General features: G+C 44.9%; 4 protein-coding genes, 1 long non-coding RNA gene and 2 pseudogenes across 5 annotated transcripts; all 7 read left to right on the top strand.

Annotated features, from left to right (window-relative positions):
• Positions 1 to 5,331: 5,331 nt before the first annotated feature.
• Positions 5,332 to 6,810, top strand: LOC119311460 (protein PHLOEM PROTEIN 2-LIKE A10-like). Its single transcript, XM_037587092.1, has one exon. It carries the CDS (start codon positions 5,484 to 5,486, stop codon positions 6,549 to 6,551), a length of 1,068 nt encoding a protein of 355 aa, XP_037442989.1. The 5' UTR covers positions 5,332 to 5,483; the 3' UTR covers positions 6,552 to 6,810.
• Positions 6,811 to 8,406: 1,596 nt separating this feature from the next.
• Positions 8,407 to 9,420, top strand: LOC119311465 (auxin-responsive protein SAUR36-like). The gene has a single exon (XM_037587096.1). It carries the CDS (start codon positions 8,872 to 8,874, stop codon positions 9,289 to 9,291), a length of 420 nt encoding a protein of 139 aa, XP_037442993.1. The 5' UTR covers positions 8,407 to 8,871; the 3' UTR covers positions 9,292 to 9,420.
• A 686-nt stretch (positions 9,421 to 10,106) lies between these two features.
• LOC119311462 (auxin-responsive protein SAUR36-like) lies at positions 10,107 to 10,869 on the top strand. The gene has a single exon (XM_037587095.1). The coding sequence runs from the start codon at positions 10,343 to 10,345 to the stop codon at positions 10,775 to 10,777; it is 435 nt and encodes a 144-aa protein (XP_037442992.1). The 5' UTR covers positions 10,107 to 10,342; the 3' UTR covers positions 10,778 to 10,869.
• Positions 10,870 to 11,649: 780 nt separating this feature from the next.
• Positions 11,650 to 22,034, top strand: LOC119311466. The gene is made up of 5 exons (XR_005151071.1): positions 11,650 to 11,867; positions 15,583 to 15,650; positions 19,292 to 19,359; positions 19,517 to 19,587; positions 21,923 to 22,034. It is a non-coding gene; the product is annotated as an uncharacterized LOC119311466 (long non-coding RNA).
• Positions 15,992 to 17,024, top strand: LOC119311464 (annotated as a pseudogene).
• Positions 17,929 to 18,649, top strand: LOC119311461 (auxin-responsive protein SAUR36-like). Its single transcript, XM_037587094.1, has one exon. The coding sequence runs from the start codon at positions 18,107 to 18,109 to the stop codon at positions 18,539 to 18,541; it is 435 nt and encodes a 144-aa protein (XP_037442991.1). The 5' UTR covers positions 17,929 to 18,106; the 3' UTR covers positions 18,542 to 18,649.
• LOC119311463 lies at positions 19,605 to 21,885 on the top strand (annotated as a pseudogene).
• Positions 22,035 to 22,069: the final 35 nt, after the last annotated feature.

Genomic DNA, 22,069 nt, shown 5'->3' with positions numbered 1-22,069 from the left:
CTTTGTAAGAAAGGTGAGATCTTCTTCCTTAGTATTGAGGGACACAGATAGGAGCTCACAATCCTTAGAGAGAGAAGCATGAGACTTCACAAGCTTACTTTTATAATTCATCAACTCTTCAAAAGAGTCAATAGCCTTTTTCAAGGAGGCAAGATCTTTAGTATGAACATCAATGTTTGCACCAATTTTTAAGCATAGTTCATCATTTCGTGCTTCCTCATATTGGACTTTCCGCTCAAGGGTTTCACATTTTTCCTTTTCCTCGGTGACGAGGGTTTTGAGTTCCTAAATGGTGATGGTGTGCTTACTACCATCTCCATAAGCATACGAAACATAGTGAGCTTATTTCCTTTGAGGGAGCACATGAACTTATTAAGTTTAGCAAGCATAGGATCATCTAGATCATCATCCTCATAACTATCCTCCGCATCAAGATACTCATCACTAGGAGTATAAGGAGTGAAAAGAGGGGGATTTGATCATGGGGTTACCTTGACCTTGTCAGGAGAGCTTCGGTCCTCTCCATCTTCTACCACGGCCTTTGCCATTAGGCACTTGTGAGCGTTGCCCTTGTAGTCTTTCATGTAGTTGTAGGTGACCACATCACCACTCTTGTTCACTAGCCTCAAAGTGTTTTAAGAGTCTTGAGCAACAACGGCAACACCACTAACATCATCCGGATCAGATTCTTCATGAGCAACCATTGCTTTCCCATCTCTCTTCTTGAGCTTGGAGTTCAAAGGATTTGTCAACTTCTTCTTGGGAAAGGTTTTGGGAAACCTTGGTTTATCTTCTCTCTTCTCATAAGGGCACTCCTAGGAGAAGTGGTTGGTTTCTTCATAGTTATAGCATTTCCTCACTTTCTTCTTCTGGAATCTTCCCTTGAATTTTCCCGTGCTAAACTTCTTGACAAAGAGAGCAATGTCTTCATATGACGGGCTCTCATCTGAATCAATCTCATCACCATCCTCATCATCATCATCATCATCTTTTTCTTCTTCACTTTGCTCTTCTTCACATACATGCTTGGCCTTCAATGCAATATTGATCTTTGATGTTGAGGTACCATGCATGGCAAGATGTTTTGTAGCATTTGCCTTTGACTCTTCAAAGAGTTGGAAGGTGGATATGATGTCATCCGGAGTCATTTCCTTGAATCCATGGTGTTGTCTTATGTCCCACACCATTTGGTGATGATACAGAGCAAGAGCGTGAAGCAACTTATCCACGAGAAATCGCTTAGTCAAGTTGAATCCATCTTGTGTCTTGTCACATTCACATGACTCAATGTCGGCGGTGAGAGTCATGAGACACTCAAGAAGTTGCTTGGGGGATTCACCTTTTCCATACAAAAGTTTTGCAATTGCCCCTTGGCAATTTCATATACTGAGCAAGCCGAAGAGTGGAGGTACCGGTCTTGGTTCTCACAATGGTATCCCATAATTCCTTGGCACTTGTGATATGTATGTATGGTCTCCTTTGCTTGTCGGTCATACCTCTTCTTATGCACATGGTTGCTGTGTCGTTAAGATTCTTGTCATATACCTCTCTTGGAGTAAGATTCTTCGGGTCAACAACTTGATAGCCATACTCCAAGATCTCCAACATCTCATCATTTCCATATCGAAGATGATCCTGCATAGCAACTCTCCACAAAGCAAAATCGGTAGTTTCATCAAGTAAAGGAGGTTTGCCTTGAGGGTTATACTTAGGTTTCTCTATTTGAGGTCTTGCATAAAGCCAAGGAACACTAGAGTGTCCATTGCTAGGAGGTTGTTGGCAAAGTGAAGGAGTAGGCACAGCTGGCCTCGAGGCCGCACCACCAAAAAGTGGTGCAAGCATCATGGTTAGTGTGGCTAACCTCATTTGGACCAAGGCCCCAAGAGAGGCATCATGCTCCTTCTTTTACTTAGCAAGAGCTCGTTCCAGATCCTCTGAAGTGAAGGACTTGGCTACCGTGGAAGCCGCATCCGTGTTCTTTGGATCTGCAACAAGGGGAGTCCCATCGGGGTTCATCTCGCTCTAGGGCGGTTAAGCCACAAGAATAGAGCATGAGGCTCTGATACCAATTGATAGGATCGAGATGGACCTAGAGGGGGGTGAATAGGTACAATTACAAATTTTAATTCTTACTTAGCAAATTTAGGCAATAATGCGGAATATAAAGTTTAGCTAACAATTGCAAGTATGATGCTATGAGCTAAGCAAGGTAAACAAGTAACACAAGTAGGAGAGTAAGCAAGGACACTAGGATATAAGTAAGACTAGGAGACAAGTAACCACAAGTAGGGAGTTAGGGTTAGGGATAACCACAACTCCGAGAGAGGAGGATGTATGCCGATGTTCACTTCCTTGGAGGGAAGCTACGTCACCGTTTAGAGAGGTGGATGTTACCACGAAGGCACACCAACGCCACGAAGGCTCACCCTATTCTCTCTTTGAGATAACACCACGAAGGCGTTTCTCAACCACTAGTGGTAGACCTTGGGGTGGTCTCCAAACCCTCACAAACTTTCTGGGGGTAATCACAAAGAACGATTCCTCTCCAAATGACTCCTACCACCTAGGAGTCTCCAATCTCCAAGAGTAACAAGAACAATGGAAAAAACTCAAGACTTGCTCAAATCACGGATTCCTTTGGTGCAAAGAAGGGGAAGAAGTGGATCTATCACTTGGGTGGACAACTTCTCTCAAATGCTCTTAAATCCCTTAGGGATCTAAGATTTGGTGTTGGAGAGTGAGAGAGAGTGTAGGTGTGTTCTTGAGGATGCTTGAAGTGAATGGTTAACCCTCTCACGGAATAGGAGAGGGATATTTATAGTGTGCTCCAATAAGTGGCTGTTGGTCCTCAAAACAGCATAGAAACGTCGGACGTCCAATGCACACCGGACGACCGAAAGCATAACAGACACCGAACGTCCGACGTTTTGCTACGGTCTACTGGTCATCGAACGACCAGAGGTTCCAGACGACCGATGTATAGGTTCTATGGAGGGGGTACCGGACGTCCGAGGCATATCGGACGACCGAGGGCCCTTCAGACAACGGACGTCCGACGGGGACAAGACGATCGCTGTTTTGGTTTTGTATGGAAGTGGTCGGATGTCCGGTGCACACCGGACGACCGATGTTTTGGTTCTGTATGAGATGGTCGGACGTTCGGTGCGGACCGGACGACCGATGTTTTGGTACTGTATAGGAATGGTCGAACGTCCGATCTGCACCGGACGACTTAAGTTTTGGTTCTAGACAAAGATGAGGATCAGGAACAGACACAAAAGAATTTGTTTGAGCAAGACCTTAGTGATACCCCATGGTCCCCTCTTAATAGTGCGGGATCCTATACTCAAGAGTAAACATAAGATAGTCTTGTTTCTTCCTTCTTGATGAGGTTAACCATTTCCGAAATCATAATCCACACACACAATTGATTCCGAGGGGACAAAAACCTTAGATATACTTGACAAACTTTGTTAGTCCCCTATGAGTATATTGTCATCAACATCAAAATAATATTTAGGGCATGATTGCACTTTCAGTTGTGGTTGCATCTTTTTTTCTTCTTCCCCACCATTCAGACGCGCTCAAACATCACCTCACCAAGCGAGGCGCTGGCCATGGAGGCGGATGAGCGGGAGCTCCTCCATGTCGACTATGGTGAGCTGTTCCACCCGAGCCACATGGGGACAAAATGCCCGACACCATGCTATGTGTGATTGTCATCCGGCCGTAACGCGACAGAGGCAGAGGTATAGGAGAGACGACCCCCTCGCCGTTTCCACGTAGAAGGCCATGTGACCTACTGCAGCTTCCCAGCTTCCCTCCTCCCGCAAGCTAGGCAACATTTTGTTTGTAAATAACACGGTGACATTTTGTAGTGGAGGATTAGATGGTGATGTTGGGGCCATTCAACCTTCTGTAGGAACCTTAGACTACAAGGCTGTGGTATCTTTGCAAGGGGTTCCTGTTATGCAAAATTAAGGGTAACAAGTCCTTCTGCCATACATAAAAATAGTTTGTTCCAGGAGAGAATGTGTATTTTTTGTCCTACTGAATGTATATTATGCAAGAGTATGTATGTGTGGTTTTTGTTTGCGGTTTTGTGGATGATGGTGGGAAATTTTATCTGGAGTTACTACTTTGAGAATAGGACAATCCCAAGACAAGTAGCTTACTTAACAAGATTCAGTACTACATAGTGTAGGCAACATCAAAGGAGCAAACTAACAATGTTCAAGGAATCAGTTGGCGATGCCTTATGTATGTGTGTGTTTCTCATGTAACAAGCAGTCATGATTATAAATTTCTATTGTTTTTCTAACAATTTTTTTGGTTTGATTCCCGCAGCAACGCACGGGGAATTATCTAGTTTAGTAAATTAGCTTGAAACTAGAAATGAGAAGACATATAGGGCCAAGCTTTTTCTTTACGGGAACATATAGGACTAAACTAAAGGATCTTATTAGCACCAGGTAGTTTTGGGACAAATGGTTCCATAATTTAATTTATGAACATTAAGGTTTCCTTGCCAAAAAATCACACAGTTCTTTAAAATGATGTTCAACTATGTCCAAAAATGCTGATAGAACTCAATTGAAATCCATCAGGGACCCACAAAAAAATGACTTTGTTTTTTCCGAGAGAAAGTTCATCCACAATGATGTTGTTTATATCATGCCAATGGCATTATTAAACTAAAAGTTAGCATCAAAGCCACTCCTTTCTACATGTCAAAATAATTATTTATAGAAAACAATTTTATGTTCCATAAGAATACGCTGCGCTTCAACCATATCTAGCTCTGTCACGGTCGAAGACCACAATGAGGAGCCCCATGATGGTACCAACTCATCTCCCATGGGGAGGCAACAACTCACGGTGGACCTAGTGTCAATGGTTGTGGATCCGCCGCACCGACAAGTTCGACCTCCATTTACCTCATCCGTGAGGAGATGGTGGATGCAGGGACTCCGATAAAGAAGGAGGCTTAGGATAACCATCATGGGAAGGATGAGCGTGATCACGGAGGAGACGAACTCAATGAGTATGACGTCGTTGTCATCTCCTCCGACTCCGAGGATGAGGCCTAGGGGTGGCCGAGAAGTTTAACCTAAGCTAGCTTCACTGTTCATAGTCAGCGTTATGTTTTATTTTAGCACCGTTTCGGAGATCTCTTGTTTGAGCTCCGTGATTAGCTCACAATTTTCATTTTGGGGATAGTTTTGGGGTTGGATTAGAATGCAGTATCCTCTCAAAAGTCAATACCCAGAAGTATTTTTGGAGCAGGCTTTGGGACGTTAACAACGAGGAGGTTAGTTAGTGGTGGCGAGCACGACTGGGTCGAGCTCGGTCAAGTCTCGTCTCTCCTCCTGTTCCTACCGGACTAGATCAGCCGATGGCGACGGCGCGGGCCGAGAGCGGGCCGGCGAGATAGCGCACGCTTCCGCACTCTCCCCTCCCCGCCCTGCCCCTCGCCGCAGCCCATGGACGCTCTCGCGCCCACCCCCACCCGCCGCCGCCTCCTCGCCGGCGCGGCCGCCGCCACCGCCTGCTACGGCCTCTACCGCCTCTACCTCCACCACCGCCGCCGCATCGCCGCGGCGCTCTCCCTCGCCGACGCGCTCTCGCAGGCCGGCTCCGACCTGGCCGACTTCCTCCGCTCCGACTCCGACCAGGTGCCCCGCAGCCTGCGCCAGCTCTCCAAGCTCGCCGCCTCCGACCACGTCTCCTCCGCCGCCTCGGCGCTCTCCGAGTCGCTCGCCTCGGGGGCCCTCCGCGCCTTCTCCTCCCACCGGGCCCCGGATCCTTCCTCCCCGCCGCTGCAAGACCGGATCTTGGACCGCCTCCTCTCCCCCGACGGCGCCGGGTTCGCCTCCGCCGTCCTCGGGAGCTTCGCCAGGAACCTCGTGCTCTCCTGCCGTGATCCCGAGGCCCGGCCCCGCGCCCCTGGCCAGCCCGACTGGCTCGCCGCGCTGTGCAGCGACAGGGGCAAGGAGGCCGCCGCGGAGCTCGTCCGGGTGTTTGTCAGCACCGCCGTCGCCGCCTACCTCGACGGGACCGCGGCCGTGCGCACCTCCGACCAGGTGCTCGCCGGCTTCTCTAACCCCAAGCACGACGTCAAGCTCAAGGACCTGCTCGTGTCCGTCTGCAACGGCGCCGTCGAGACCTTTGTCAGGACCTCGCGGCAGGTCACAAAGGAGGCCTCCATTTCTCGGGCTGAAGCAGCAGTGGTGCAAGAGGTCTTTAATTCAGGTCCTAGCTGTGTAATGGAGAGAGTATCGACCACGTTGGCCATGCCAAGCAACCGGAGGTTTGTGCTGGATGTCACCGGCAGGGTCACCGCTGAGATTGTCCGGTCATTCCTCGAGTTCTCGACTCAACGGGTGTTGGCTGGTGCACGAAAGAGCATTGTCGTTGCCCGGGACGAAATCACTGAAAGGGGTCTTGTCGCCGTGAAGTACCTGAGCGCCAAGTCCATGGCCATCTTCACCTTATGCCTCACAATGTGCATGCACATTTCGGTTGGAATGAGGTTCCCGTTCCCGGCCTAGGCATAGCCTGGTGTGGACTTCAAGGTGACATTGTTCCAGTTATCCTCATTGTAGTTGGAAAGTAAAGTATGTAGATTGCAAATTGATCGGTTGCTACTGCTAGCCTTTTTCTGTGTTGTTGACTAGCATTTGGAAGCAGAAATCTGTTGGATCTGTAGTTGTTGGTTTGTTGTTTGTGATAGTCTGAGAGGGAGTATATAGGTCACGAATGGATAATTTTGCAACTTTAGTGTAAGGTTTCATATGTATTATGGTGTTGTATCCTAGTGTCTTCGCCATCTTTTCTGAAGGAAGTAGGTGTCAGTATCTTATTGATGCTGACTAGTGATGTTCTTCAGCATCAGCACTCTGTGTGTGGATAAGCTATTTCAGGCAACAATAGCAGGAAACTTGTCCACTTATGTTTACCATTCCCTTTTTGCCATGATTATTGGAAAAGCAAATATGAATTGATCAGAGATTTGTGCCTGGATATTTTGCGTTCTGACTTCTTAGTAGTGTTTTTATTCTAGTTCAGTTGTTGAATGTAATGTGTCATTTATAAGTTGGGAAAATAGATAATTGCATATGTCCTCTTGAATCAGTTCAACTGGATGATGTAATCATCGATCATATTAGATCTCTCGCCTTTGCCTGGAAGACTGGCGCCGCCGCCGCCGCTGCGTCTGAGCTACCTATTCCGCTGCACATGTCAATGGGCCCACCACTGGGCAATTGGCGATGGCGTTGGGCGCGTTTCTGGTCTATGCGTCGTACGTGCACCGCACGGTGGCTCGGCCACCTTCTCCACTGCACACTGGTGAGGGTTTCAAATTTGCCAGGCCCTCTCATTAGCAGTAGATAACAATGCAAACATTTTTTTAAAGTTACTCGCTTATGAGGAGGGCTGGTATGGTCTGTTAAGAGAGACCTGAAGGATTGGGGTATCACCGAAGAGCTAGCTATGGACAGGGGTGCATGGAAGCTTGCTATCCATGTGCCAGAGCCATGAGTTGGTTGCGAGATCTTATGGGTTTCACCTCTAGCCTACCCCAACTTGCTTGGGAAGGCTTTGTTGTTGTTGTTGTTGTTGTTGTTGACTCGCTTATGAGGAGGAGTACAACATACAGCTATTTGATGTTTACCTGGGAATAAACTGCCCAGTTTCTCAAATCACTGTGGAGGATTGCTTCTGACCTCTGCCTTTGCTCTTCTGCTCACTAGAACCTAAGATTCACAGTCATATAATGATACACTGGTAGCAAAGCAGAATGCTTAGTAAGCCATCAGTTGACAGATCTTGGTACAGAGCTTTGCTCAAATTGCTAAACCTGGTATAACTATTGGCTGCAGATTATTTGGCACAAGGACAAAGCATTTCGGAGATCTGCTGAGGGCTGGAAGTCATTTCTGAAATACTTGTAAGTTGCCATTACCTCAGAATGCTTTCATGTTGATGCACCTTTCCGTTGATTTCTGAATGCGCCTCTTCATTGGAATGATCTTACCCAGTATGTCCCAAAGAAGAATGTACTACTTGTGATTGCATTTTAATAGGGAATGTTTTATCTAATATACTGCTTTAGAAGGTCTGGTCCTGCAAAGTAAGCTGAATTATATACACACAACAGGACAAAATTTCAGCATCATACATCATGATGATTTCTGGTTAAATTCCAATCATATAGCCGCCCCTACAATTTTAGTCCATTTAGGGGTCAAATTGGATGGGTCAGAATCAGCTGCCTCAGTTGAAAGTTGAACCAGGTACTGCCCACAGCAAAATGCAGACCAGGAAACGCGGGTTGAATTAAGTGATCACATGGTGTGCTGCAAATGCAAACTAGGAATTCCAACTTGATCAGGGCCCCAAGGATAAGGCATGCCCAGAAACCACGGGTTCCATCAGCCATCAGCCCTCTCATGCCCAAACACATTTGAGACATGCTGGTATGGATGGCTGGTCATATAATTTTTTTAGCTTAATGCCTCTAACAGGTGAAGTAATCAGTCTACAGTACATCAGCTATCATGGAGCTGGAAGCGTTGGCTCCACCCCACCCCTTACTGATAACCCAAAATCTGGTCCCAAAAAAATCTGATCAAATGATTTATCACATTGTCTGCGGCTGCAACATTGCATGCAGAGCACTCATGGCCTTGTCTCCTGTAGTCCTGCCCACTACCTTTTCTGGTAGCTACACATAACCCATCCCTTGAACTATAAATCCATGACCTGCTCAACACAACTTCTTCATCTGCAAACAACACCGCAATCTGTGAAAAGCTCCATCACATCATCAGAGCAGAAGTGCAGTTTAGCCAAGAACATATAACAGCCATGATCCATTCAAAGAAGCTTGCTCAACTTGCCAAGAAGTGGCAGAGGATGGTGGCAGCTGGTGGCCAGCAGACTGCAGACACCGACGGGTGCTGCAGCACTGCTTCTGTTGCAGACAGGGGCCACTGTGTCATGTACACTGTTGATGGATCACGGTTCGAGGTCCCTTTGGTGTACCTTGGCACAATGGTCTTCGGTGAGCTCCTGAGGATGTCTCAAGAGGAATTTGGCTTCTCTAGCGATGGCAAGATCACATTACCTTTTGATGCCTGTGTGATGGCGTATGTGATGTGTTTGATTAGGAGAGAGGCCTCTGAAGAGGTTGAGAAGGCGTTCCTGAGCTCCATAGCAATGCCTTGCCACAGTGCGAGTTGTGTAGCTTCAGTGAGACTTAATCAGCAATTTGCTGTTTGTAGCTAGTGATAAATGTTTTTGTTCAGTTGAGTGTAAATTGAAGAATTGTAGGGAATGAAAAGAATATACAGATCTTCTCTCGTCTTAGCAGACCAAATGATAATTTCACTGAATTTTTTGATTTCCTCATGATTATTTACATCCACATCTTTGGTGTTGGTACTCGCTAAATGTTCTAGATAGGACTCAGTCAGCTAGTAGACTGACCGACTTCATTGCTGAACTTTGAAAGACGTTTGCATGAGTTGAAAATTAGATGGTTAGACATTGTTAAGCAAGAGTTGTTCAGAAAGAAATATGAACCTCTCGCGTTTTGTTTGTTTATATTTCTTTTGTTGTGTAAGTTCCTGTTTTGATCAATGAATTTAGCAGCTTTCCTGCTATTTTCCATCAAAGAGATATGATTGCTTCAGGTCTTAACTGATATATATGGTCCAGTAGAACTGCTTACCGCTCACCAATGATAATAAGCTAGTTGTAGTCCTGTAGGACCATATAGGAGAGTGTAAGAAGCAGCGACGAAATGGAGCTCACATGAGATGCTACTAATCAAACAGACAACCAGCAAAATATTTTATGAAATTGCCGGGCAAGCTGTTCACTTATTTGAACCACTAAACACATTAAAACTGTCTGTTCAGAAACAATGGGCAAGGAAAACCGTCAGACTATGTAGTATATTTAAATAATTTATATCTCATCTCCCGCAGAACTGTTATGACCTTACATGTAGCCTTCATGACTCAGAAGCATGCCCCTGATCCATTAAGCAGGTCAGTATGGCGGCACATTGTGATATCCAATTGCCCAAACACTACCACTGCTGTCTGTAACAAGTGCCAAAGGGGCCTCTAAACATTGCATGTTTGAAGCTCATGGCCTTGTCCCTTGCCAGCTTGCTTTGATAGCTCCACTTAAGCTGCATGCCTATCTTCAGCCCACCTATAAATACATCAGCTCTGAACCACCAGTTCCATCCACAAGCAAAGCACTACCACTAGCTTAGCACTCAACACAAAACTCTGAGCTTTCTGCCAAGAAAGAAGGTGAAACAACCATGGTCAGTGCCAAGAGACTTTCTCAAATGATATGGAAGTGGCAAAGAGTGGCAGCCATCGGGAGGAAGAGGCTCATGTGGACTTCAGCAAAAGAAGTCGATGAGTGCTGCACGTCAGTGGCAGTGAAGGGCCACTGCGCCATGTACACTGCTGATGGGAGGCGGTTTGAGGTGCCATTGGCGTACCTCAGCACGCCGATCATCGGGGAGCTCCTGAGGATGTCTCAGGATAAGTTTGGCTTCACAAGCGATGGAAGGATAACCCTGCCTTGTGATGCAGCTGTGATGGACTATGTCATGTGCTTGCTCAGAAGGAACGCATCAGAAGAGGTAGAGAGAGCTTTCTTGAGCTCTGTGATGAGACCTTGCCACTATGGAAATGGTTTGGAGCCATCTATGGGAGTTAGCCAGCAAGTAGCTGTTTCTGGCTTCTGAGGATTCAGTGTTTGTTTTACCTTCTTTTTTCTGTCCATCCTTTTGGATGATGTAAATAGTTCTATGTAGGAGATAGGGAATGAAAGAATCATATTGCAAGTTTACCATTTGACTCTTGTCTTGACTCCTTACTAATTAGTTCCTCAACTCTTTTTGTCTGAGTAATCAAGATAAGGCTCTATTGCGTAAGGCAACAAAGTTCAGACTAAAGTTGATGCAAGCACACCAAAATTTGAACAGAACTTGGTACTAGTTTAGCAAAATGGTATGCAATCATGGTCATGTAAAGTTATGTTTTGCAATAACTGTTACAACCTCTTGATCACCAATCTTATTCTAGGCGGTCAAAACTAAAAAAGAAGGCAAGGAAATCCTGTTCATAGGAAACTGTAAGAACAAAATGTGAAGTGGAGTTCACATATGAGATGCTGCTAATCAAACAGACCATCAACTAAAGAAGTGATGTGAGATTATTGAGCAAGTTGTTTGGACCACTGAAGACCTTGAATCTGGTGGTTCAGCAACAACTCGTTATGGTCATAGCCAACTTTGAGACTATATCTCTCCACCTCAGGGGCCACCCTATATATTTAACCAGGATATAAGCAAGCAGTCAAATAATTTGTATCATGATGCACAATTACAAGAGAGTATACATTGTCAGTGATCATGTGACAGATCCTTGCACAAACTGAATGCAAACTAAGAAATTATGAACAGATATGGCTAAATCTTGTATAACTATTGCCTGCAGGTTATTTGACATGGGGATGCAGCATTTCCAAGATCCGACAAGGGCCAGAAGTTACTTTCGCAATGCTTGTAAGCTGCCATTACCTCTGAATGTTTTCGTCTTTTCACATCCATAAGTTGATTTCAGACTCTGCTTTTTCTACAGACTATTCTGAAAACAATGTCTCAAAGTAGGATGTAGATTGCGTTTGATATGGATTGTCCTGCTTGTGTACTGTTTCAGAGGATCCAATCCCGCACACACAGCTGAGTGATATCCAACATTTTAACATCATACATCATGATGGCACCCAGGTTATGACTTGATTGAAATTAAGTGGATGCAATGAAGGAAAAGGTAAATTAGACTACTTATTATTTCAGTCTACTAATCTATTCTATGTATATGCAAAGATAATATAATAGAAAAACTCTAAAGTACCGTAGAAAAATTATATGTAATTTCTTTTATTCTCTATATCAGAGGGGTTTGTTCTAAGAATATCAAATAGATGCAGTAGAATTTTGGTCTATTTAGGTGCGCCCGTATGATGGTGAGGATCCAGCAGTCTTGTTTTAAAGTTGAAACAAGACACAATATCCACAGGAAAATGAAAACCAGGAAACATGGCTTGAACAAAGCAATCACGTGATCCCACTGCGAATGCTAATTATATATTGAATACCGACTATGTTTTCAAGGCGTCCAGGCGCTTTAAGGCGCTGGGGGGGCGCCTCAACGCCTAGGCGCTCAAAGCGTGAGGCGAGGCGACGCCTTAGACACTTATTATTAGGCGCTAGGGGTACTAATATGGCAGCCATGAGTGGACATGTAACTGATTCATACCTTGAATTTCCTGGTTGTTGAGCCCACATAGCATCCATTCCTCCCATCTTGTTTCCCATTTCTGCCTTCCACAATAGAAATCTGCATAAAGATGAACATATATCATATATGGTTAAAACTAAACTTAATTAATAGATCACCATTGGTAAAAAAACAGAGTAGATGACAGAGCAAGTGCAAAACAAGATGACAAACATGAGTGCATTACATATACTAAACAGAGGGCTAGCTTAGAGGCAAAGCAGTGAGGCACAAGCAGCAGCACCATCAGAAAACATGGGCAGGTGAGGGGAAAAGAGAGGCAGAGAGGAGCCGTACCTTGGGAGAGGGCTGCCGGCGGCCGAGGAGCTTGGCCGGAGAGGGGGATGGCCGGCGGAGATGGATCTTGGCCGGAGAGGGGAAGGGCCTGCGGAGGAGGAGCTTGGCCGGACAGGGGGAGGCCGGCGGAGGAGGAACGGATCTGGGCCGGCGGCGTGAGAGACTGAGAGGAGAGAGCTCCTCTCTCTTTTCCCCTCGATTTGGAGTCACAGGTGTGTTCCCCTCTCTCTCCTGCCTCTGTTTACCCCCTCTCTCCCGCCCAATTTCTCTTCCCTCCCGCCAATTCCTCTTTCTGGCGCGCGCCAGCTGCTGGTTCCCGCTCAACCTGCCCGCGCATGTCCAGGGCGTCCAAAATCAAGCAAAGCGGCGCCTTGGACGCCTAGGCGACGCCTTGGACGCCTCAACAGCACAAGGCGGACGCCTTAGACAAAAAACTAAAGCGACGGCGACGCCTTGACGTTCGCGAGCGCTCTGACGCCTAGGCGTCGCCTAGGCGACGCCTAGGCGACGCCTTGAAAACATAGAATACCGACATGTTCAGGGCCAGAAGCATAGGTGGTACACATAAACCATGGGTTCTACCAGTCTTCTCACTCTGCAACACATTTGAGACATGGTGATATGGAGGGCTGATCCATGAAAAATATCTTAGCTTTTCTAACCATTGCGCGCGCCAGTACTACAGTACACTTTCATTTAACCATTATTGGTTGCTGCATCACATGCCATGCAGCTGGCCTCATCAAAATCTTATCAAATCAGACTGTCTCTTCAGCAATGCACATGCCATGCTTATAGCCTTGTCTCCTGTGGTCCTGTCCACACTTGTGTCATAGCTACACCTAACCCTTCTACTGCTCTCTCTTCCTTCAACTATAAATCCATAGCCTGCTCAACACAGCCACTTCATCCACGAGCAAGATAGCAATCTAAGCATCACAGCTTCCTGAGAGAAAGAGCATTTTAGCAAGAACACTACAGAATCATGATTCATCCAAAGAAGCTGTCTCAACTGGCTAAGAAGTTGCAGAGGCTGGTGGCAGCCGGTGGCCAGGAGACTGCAGACACTGACGGATGCTGCAGCACCGCTTCTGTTGCAGACAGGGGCCATTGTGTTGTGTACACTACCGATGGATCACGGTTCGAGGTCCCGTTGGCGTACCTTGGCACAATGGTCTTCAAAGAGCTCCTAAGGATGTCTCAAGAGGAGTTTGGCTTTACCTGTGATGGCAAGATCACATTGCCCTGTGATGCCTCTGTGATGGAGTATGTGATGTGTTTGATTAGGAGAGAGGCCTCTAAAGAGGTCGAGAAGGCGTTCTTGAGCTCCATAGTGAAGTCTTACTATGGTGCGAGTTGTTTGGCACCATCAGCTGGATTTTATCAGCAACTTTCTGTTTGTAGCTAGTGGTACATGTTTTTGTTCAATTAGATGTCAATTGTCAGGACAATAGGAAATACAACAAAGGTATCTATTTTCTCATCTTAGCAGACCGCTGTGAATTTTCTGAAAATCTCAGTTTCCTGTGATTATTCCATCCGCATCTTTTGTGTTGCTACTCGCTAAATGTTCTTGATAAGATTCAGCAAGCTTTCTTGTGAAAAAGAAGTCAGCCTGCTAGTCAGTCAATTGGTTTCGTTGCTGAATTTCGTAAGACGTTTGAAAAACTTGAAAAAATAGTCAACGAAAAATTTGAAGCTGCACTTACATTTGCCAAATTGTCAAGCGCTGATGAAAGAAGAAAAAACAGATGGCTTAAACCTTGATTACATAATAGTGTCAAAAGAATGAACTTGAACTGGAACCAAGCACGACATGAACCTCCTTTCTTTTGTTCCATTTGCTTGTTTTTCTTCTGATCGTTTTGTAAATTCCTGTTCTGAGTATTGAACTTGGCAGCTCTCCTGCTATATTGGAAAAAGAGATACGATTGCCTTGAGTCTCAACCGAGAAATATGGTCTACATCTGCAATGCTAGCTAGGTGTTGTTTTGTTAAGCAGCGCTTTGGTTGTTGCGAGGCTAGCAACTTGCTGGACAGTTCATATGGTCTGCATGATTTCTTAGTCCCAGCTACTCTCCTCATAGGATCCTAATGAAAAGCACAATTTTGTACTGGATCGGGGCATTAGATTAGTAATCCCATTTGGATGGATTTATCAGATTGGGGGATATTATTGCTTGGCAGTTTTTTAAGTTCACTCATGAACATTTCTCCCGCCCAACTGAACTTTCTTTGTGATTTTTTGGGTCTGAGGCCACGTAACTGTGCAAAAGGATTTGCTGATTTGTGCTGTTCAAGTCCTAAATGCCACCAATCCTGGAAACAGCCTCTTACAGAAATGTAGGGAAAGGCTGCGTACTATAGACCCAAAGTGGTCGGACCCTTCCCCGACCCTGCGCAAGCGGGAGCTACATGCACCGGGCTGCCCTTTTTTTTAAGTCCTAAATGCCACCAATCATTTATCTCTGCGATGAAACATATACATTGGAGGGGCGATGCTCTAACCATTTTTGTTAATTGCTTATTCTATTGCAAGACTAAAATGCTTTGCATAGAACATCCTCTCTCCTGTTTCCTACATCAAACTACATCAAATCTGTCATGCCGGCTCATCAGCAGTGGATAGCAACACAAACAATTTCTTTTCAGTTACTCGCTTACGAGAAGGAGTACGTCGTACAGCTATTTGATGTTTGCTTGGGAATACAATGCCTAGTTTCTCAAATCACTGTGGATGATTGCTTCTGACTTCTGCCTTTGCTCTTCTGCTCACCAGAAATTAAGATTCACAGTCATATAGTGATGCACTGGTAGCAAAGCAGAATGCTTAGTAAGCTATCATTTGACATATCTTGGTACAGAGCTGTGCTCAAATGGCTAAACCTGGTATAACTATTGACTGCAGATTGTTTGGCACGAGGACACAGCATTCCGGAGATCTGCTGAGGGCTGGAAGTCATTTCTGAAATACTTGTAAGTTGCCATTACCTCAGAATACTTTCATGTTTATGCACCTATTCATTGATTTCTGAATGTGCCTCACCATTAGAATGATAATCTGGCCCAGTATGTCCCAAAGAAGAATGTACTTGCGATTGCATTTTAATAGGGGATGTCTTCTCAAGTACTGCTTTAGAAGGTGTGGTCCTGCAAACCTAAGCTGAATTATATACGCACAATGGGACAACATTTCGACATCATACATCATTATATTGCCCTGGTTACATTTCAACCACCCGCCCCTAGAATTTTAGCCCATTTAGGGGTCGAATCGGATTGGTCAGAATCAGATGCCAGAGTTGTAAGTTGGAACCAGGTACTACCCATAGCAAAACACAGACCAGGAAATGCGTGTCGAATGAAGTGATCACATGGTGTGCTGCAAATGCAAACTAGAATATACCTCTTGATATTGCAGCAAGTTGCCTGAGTTGAATACCAACTTGATCAGGGCCCCAAGGATAAGGCATGCCCACAAGCCATGGTCCCCATCAGGCATCAGCCTTCTCATGCCAGAACACACTTGAGACAGGGTGGTATGGATGGCTGGTCCTATATATATATTTTTAGCTTAATGCCTCTAGCAGTTGAAGGAATCAGTACTACAGTAGAGCAGCAATCACCCAACTAGAAGTATTTGCTCCATCCCTCACCGATAACCAAAAATCTGATCCCCCCCAAATATTTGATCAAATCATTTATACTCCTGCGGTTCCTGCCCCACCATCTTTTCTGGTAGCTACATATGACCCATTCCTTCAACTATAAATCCATGACCTGCCCAACACAACTTCTACATCTCCAAACGACACATCAATCTGTGCAAAAGTGTATCACACCATCAGAGCCGAAGTGCATTTTAGCCAAGAACACATAACAGCCATGATGCATTCAAAGAAGCTTGCTCAACTTGCCAAGAAGTGCAAGAGGCTGGTGGCAGCTGGTGGGCAGCAGACTGCAGACACCGACGGATGCTGCAGCACTGCTTCTGTTGCAGACAGGGGCCACTGTGTCATGTACACTGTTGATGGATCACGGTTCGAGGTCCCTTTGGTGTGTACCTTGGCACAATGGTCTTTGGTGAGCTCCTGAGGATGTCTCAAGAGGAATTTGGCTTCTCTAGCGATGGCAAGATCACATTACCTTTTGATGCCTCTGTGATGGCGTATGTGATGTGTTTGATTAGGAGAGAGGCCTCTGAAGAGGTTGAGAAGGCGTTCCTGAGCTCCATAGCAATGCCTTGCCACAGTGCAAGTTGTGTGGCTTCAGTGAAACTTAATCAGCAATTTGCTGTTTGTAGCTAGTGATAAATGTTTTGTTCAGTTGAATGTAAATTATAAGAATTGTAGGAATGCAAAGAAGATATAGATTTTCTCATCTTAGCAGATCAGTGTGATAATTTCGCTGAAAATCTTGAATTCCTCATGATTATTTACATCCACATCTTTGGTGTTGGTACTCGCTAAATGTTCTAGATAGGACTCAGGCAGCCAGTAGAGTGATTGCTGAACTTTGAAAGACGTTTGCAGAAGTTCAAAGTTAGATGATTAGGCATTGTTAAGCAAGTATCCAGAAAGAAGTACGGACCTCTCGTCTTCTGTTTTGTTTGTTTTGTCTTTCTTTTGTTGTTGTGTAAGTTTCTGCTTTGATCAATGAATTTAGCAGCTTTCCTGCTATTTTTCAGAAAGAGATACGACCACTTCAAGTCTCGACTGAGAAATATTGTCCAGTAGAACTGCTTACCACTCAATAATGACAATAAGTTTTCAGTCCAAAAATAAAATGACAGCAAGTTAGTTGTAGTCCAGTAGGTCTATATTGGGGAGTGTAAGAAGCAGCGACGAAATGGAGTTCACATGAGATGCTACTAATCAAACAGACAACCAGCAAAAGATTTTATGAAATTGCCAGGCAAGTTGTTCACTTGTTTGGACTTTGGACCACTAAACACATTACAACTGGTTGTTCAGAAACAATGGGCGTGGAAAACCGTCAGACTATGTATCTCAATCTCAGGCGATATCTAGATCTTTAAATAATTGATATCTCATTTCCCACAGAACTGCCTCTCACTGTTCACATGTTGGACCCAACTTACATGTAGTCCTCATGAAGCATGCCCCTGGTCCATTGAGCAGGCCAGTATGGCGGCACATTGTGATATCCAATCACCCAAACACTACCACTACTGGCTCCAACAGGTGCCAAAGGGCAAAGGGGTAGCGTCTAAACATTGGATGTTCGAAGCTCATGGCCTTGTCCCTTGCCAGCTCGCTTTGATAGCTGCACTTAAGCTGCATGCCTATCTTCAGCCCACCTATAAATACAACAGCTCTGAACCGCCGGTTCCATCCACAAGCAAAGCAGTGCTGCTAGCTTAACACTTGACACAAAACTCTGAGCTTTCTGCCAAGAAAGGAGATACAACCATGATCAGTGCCAAGAGACTTTCTCAGATGATAAAGAAGTGGCAAAGAGTGGCAGCCATTGGGAGGAAGAGGCTCATGTGGACTTCAGCAAAAGAAGTCGATGAGTGCTGCACATCAGTGGCAGTGAAGGGCCACTGCGCCATGTACACTGCTGACGGGAGGCGGTTTGAGGTGCCATTGGCGTACCTCAGCACGCCGATCATCGGGGAGCTCCTGAGGATGTCTCAGGATGAGTTTGGCTTCACAAGCGATGGAAGGATAACCCTGCCTTGTGATGCAGCTGTGATGGACTATGTCATGTGCTTGCTCAGAAGGAACGCATCAGAAGAGGTAGAGAGAGCTTTCTTGAGCTCTGTGGTGAGACCTTGCCAGTATGCAAGTGGTTTGGAGCCATCTATGGGAGTTAGCCAGCAAGTAGCTGTTTCTGGCTTCTGAGGATTCAGTTGTTCGTTTTACCTGCTTTTTTCTGTCCATCCTTTTGGATGATGTAAATAGTTCTATGTAGGAGATAGGAAATGAAAGAATCATATTGCAAGTTGACCATTTGACTCTTGTCTTGACTCCTGACTGCTTAGTTCCATAACTCTTCTTTCTGCGACAAATTAAGCTAAGGCTCTATTGTGTAAGACAAGGAAGTTAAGACTTAAGTTGATGAGTCTGGCATGCTGATTTGTGCAAGCACACAAAAATTGAACAGAACTTGGTACTAGTTTAGCAAAATGGTATGGAATCATGGTCATGTAAAGTTATCTTCTGCAATAACTGTTAGAACCTCTTGCAGATCACCAACCTTATTCTGGGTGGTCAAAATAAAAAAAAGCTAATAAATCCTGATAAAATCTTACAGGAAACTGTAAGAACAACAAGCGAACTGGAGTTCATATATGAGATGCTGCTAATCAAACAAACCATCAACTAAAGAGGTGGTGTGAGATTATTGAATCTGGTGGTACAGCAACAACTCGTTGTGGGCATAACCAACTGTCAGATTATATATCTCCATCTGAGGGTCCACCCTATGTATTTTATCAGGATGTACTCAAGCACTCAAATAATTTGTATTATGATGCACAATCACAAGAGAGTATACATTGTCAGTGATCATGTGACAGATCCTTGCACAAACTGAATGCAAACTAAGAATTATGACCAGATGGCTAAATCTTGTATAACTATTGCCTGCAGGTTATTTGACATGGGGATTCGGCATTTCGTAGATCCGCCGAGGGCCAGAAGTTACTCTCGCAATGCTTGTAAGCTGCCATTACCTCTGAATGCTTTCGTGTTTCTACATGTATCAGTTGTTTTCAGACCCTGTTTTTCTATAGGCTATTCTGAATACAATGTCAAAGTAGGATGTAGTTGTGATTGCGTTTTGATATGGATTGTCCTTCTTGTGTACTGTTTCAGAGGATCCGATCCTGCACACACAGCTGAATGATATCCAACATTTTAACATAATACATCATGATGGCACCCAGGTTATGACTTGATTGAAATTAAGTGGATGCAATATTTTATTTTATTTTGAATTAGACTACTTACTATTTGAGTCTACTAATCTGTTCTCTGTATATTCAAAGATAATATTAATAGAAAGACTCTGAAGTGTCGTGGATTTTTTTTATTCTCTATATATCAGAGGGGTTTGTTCTAAGAATTTGGGTCTATTTAGGTGCCCCTGTATGATGGTGAGGATCCAGCAGTCTTGTTTTAAGTTGAAACAAGACGCAATATCCACAGGAAAATGAAAACCAGAGAGCATGGCTTGAATGAAGCAATCGTGCGACCCCACTGCAAATACACATTATATATTGCTACAAGTAGCTTGTGTTGAATACCGGCATGTTCAGGGCCAGAAGTATAGGTGGTGCACATAAACCATGGGCTCTATCAGTCTTCTCACGCTGCAACACATTTGAGACATGGTGATATGGAGGGCTGGTCCATGAAAAATATCTTGGCTTTTCTAACCATTGCGTGCGCCAGTACCACAGTACACTTTCATCCAACCAGTATTGGTTGCTGCATCACATGCCATACAGCTGGTCTCATCAAATCTTATCAAATCACACTGTTTCTTCAGCATTGCACATGCCATGTTTATAGCCTTGTCTCCTGTGGTCCTGTCCACACTTGAGCTCATAGTTACATCTAACCCTTCTACCGTTCTCTCTTCCTTCAACTATAAATACATAGCTCGCTTAACACAGCTACTTCATCCACAAGCAAGATAGCAATCTAAGCATCACACCTTCCTGAGAGAAAGAGCATTTTAGCAAGAACACTACAGAACCATGATTCATCCAAAGAAGCTGGCTCAACTGGCTAAGAAGTTGCAGAGGCTGGTGTCAGCCGGTGGCCAGGAGACTGCAGACACCGACGGATGCTGCAGCACTGCTTCTGTTGCAGACAAGGGCCATTGTGTTGTGTACACCGCCGATGGATCACGGTTCGAGGTCCCGTTGGCTTACCTTGACACAGTGGTCTTCAGAGAGCTCCTACGGATGTCTTAAGAGGAGTTTGGCTTCACCTGTGATGGCAAGATCACATTGCCCTGGGTTGCCTCTGTGATGGAGTATGTGATGTGTTTGATTAGGAGAGAGGCCTCTGAAGAGGTCGAGAGGGCGTTCCTGAGCTCCATAGTGAGGCCTTGCTACAATGCGAGTTTGCCGCCATCAGCTGGATTTTATCAGCAATTTTCTGTTTGTAGCTAGTGGTACATGTTTTTTGTTCAGTTAGATATGTCAGTTGTCAGGACAATAGGAAATGCAACAAAGATCCTATTTTCTCATCTTAGCAGATCAGTGGGAATTTTCTGAAAATGTCAGTTTCCTGTGATTACACATCTGCATCTTTTGCGTTGCTACTCACTAAATGTTCTTGATAAGATTCAGCAAGCTTTCGTGTAAAAAAGAAGTCAGCCTGCTAGTCAGTAAATATGTTTCGTTGATGAATTTTGGAAGACGTTTGCAAAACTTGAAAGAATAGTCAACGGGAATTTGAAGCTATACCTATGTTTGCCAAATTCTCAAGCACTGTTGAAAGAAGAAAAAACAGAGGGCTTAAACCTCGATGGCATGGTAGTGTAAAAAAAGCAGAACTTGAATTGGAACCAACCACGATATGAACCTCCTTTCTTTTGTTCCATTTGCTTGTCTTTCGTCTGATCTTGTTGTAAGTTCCTGCTCTGAGTAATGAACTTGGCAGCTCTCCGGCTATGCTGGAAAAATAGGTACGACGGCCTCGAGTCTCAACTGAGAAATGTGGTCTACATCTGCAATGCTAGCTAGGTGTTGTTTTTTAAGCAGCGCTTTGGTTGCTGCAGAGTCTAGCAACTTGCTGGACAGTTCATACGGTCTGCTTGATTTCTTAGTCCCAGCTACTCTCCTCATAGGATCCTAATGAAAAGCACAATCTTGTACTGGATCAGGGCATTATATTAGTAATCCCATTAGGACGGATTTATCAAATTGGGGGATATTATTGCTTGGCAGTTTTTTAAGTTCATTCGTGAACATTTCTCTGACCACCTGAACGTTTCTTTGTAAATTTCTGGGTCTGACGCCACGTAACTGTGCAGAAGAATATGTTGAGTTGCTCTGTTCAAGTCCTAAAAGCGACCAGTCATTTATCTCCACAGAAATATAAATGCTGGAGGAACGGTGTTTGTAACCGTTTTTCGATCGCAAAACTAAAATTCTTTGCATAGAACATCCTCTTTCCTGCTTCCTACATCGAACTACTTTACATACAAAAGTAAACATGATGACAATTAGCAACTGCAGACAATAACATGCTGGCTAACTTCCACAGGTGGAGCTGTATAGTAGCATGGCATCACCATGGAGCTAAGGAACGCTGCCTCCACCTCAGCAGAGGCACTTCTTCTGAGCATGGACATGGCGTACTCCATCACCATGGCGTCACAGGGCAGCTTGATCCCTCCTTCACTGCCTGCGA

This window comes from Triticum dicoccoides, chromosome 5B (assembly GCF_002162155.2).
Source record: "Triticum dicoccoides isolate Atlit2015 ecotype Zavitan chromosome 5B, WEW_v2.0, whole genome shotgun sequence".
Taxonomy (NCBI): Eukaryota; Viridiplantae; Streptophyta; class Magnoliopsida; order Poales; family Poaceae; genus Triticum; species Triticum dicoccoides.
Note: the sequence above shows the minus strand (reverse complement) of the source record. Positions and strands in the feature narration are given on the sequence as shown.

Coding starts and splice junctions, on each gene's coding strand:
- LOC119311465 (XM_037587096.1), top strand. CDS start 8,872: ATGATCCATTCAAAGAAGCTTGCTCAACTTGCCAAGAAGTGGCAGAGG.
- LOC119311460 (XM_037587092.1), top strand. CDS start 5,484: ATGGACGCTCTCGCGCCCACCCCCACCCGCCGCCGCCTCCTCGCCGGC.
- LOC119311462 (XM_037587095.1), top strand. CDS start 10,343: ATGGTCAGTGCCAAGAGACTTTCTCAAATGATATGGAAGTGGCAAAGA.
- LOC119311461 (XM_037587094.1), top strand. CDS start 18,107: ATGATCAGTGCCAAGAGACTTTCTCAGATGATAAAGAAGTGGCAAAGA.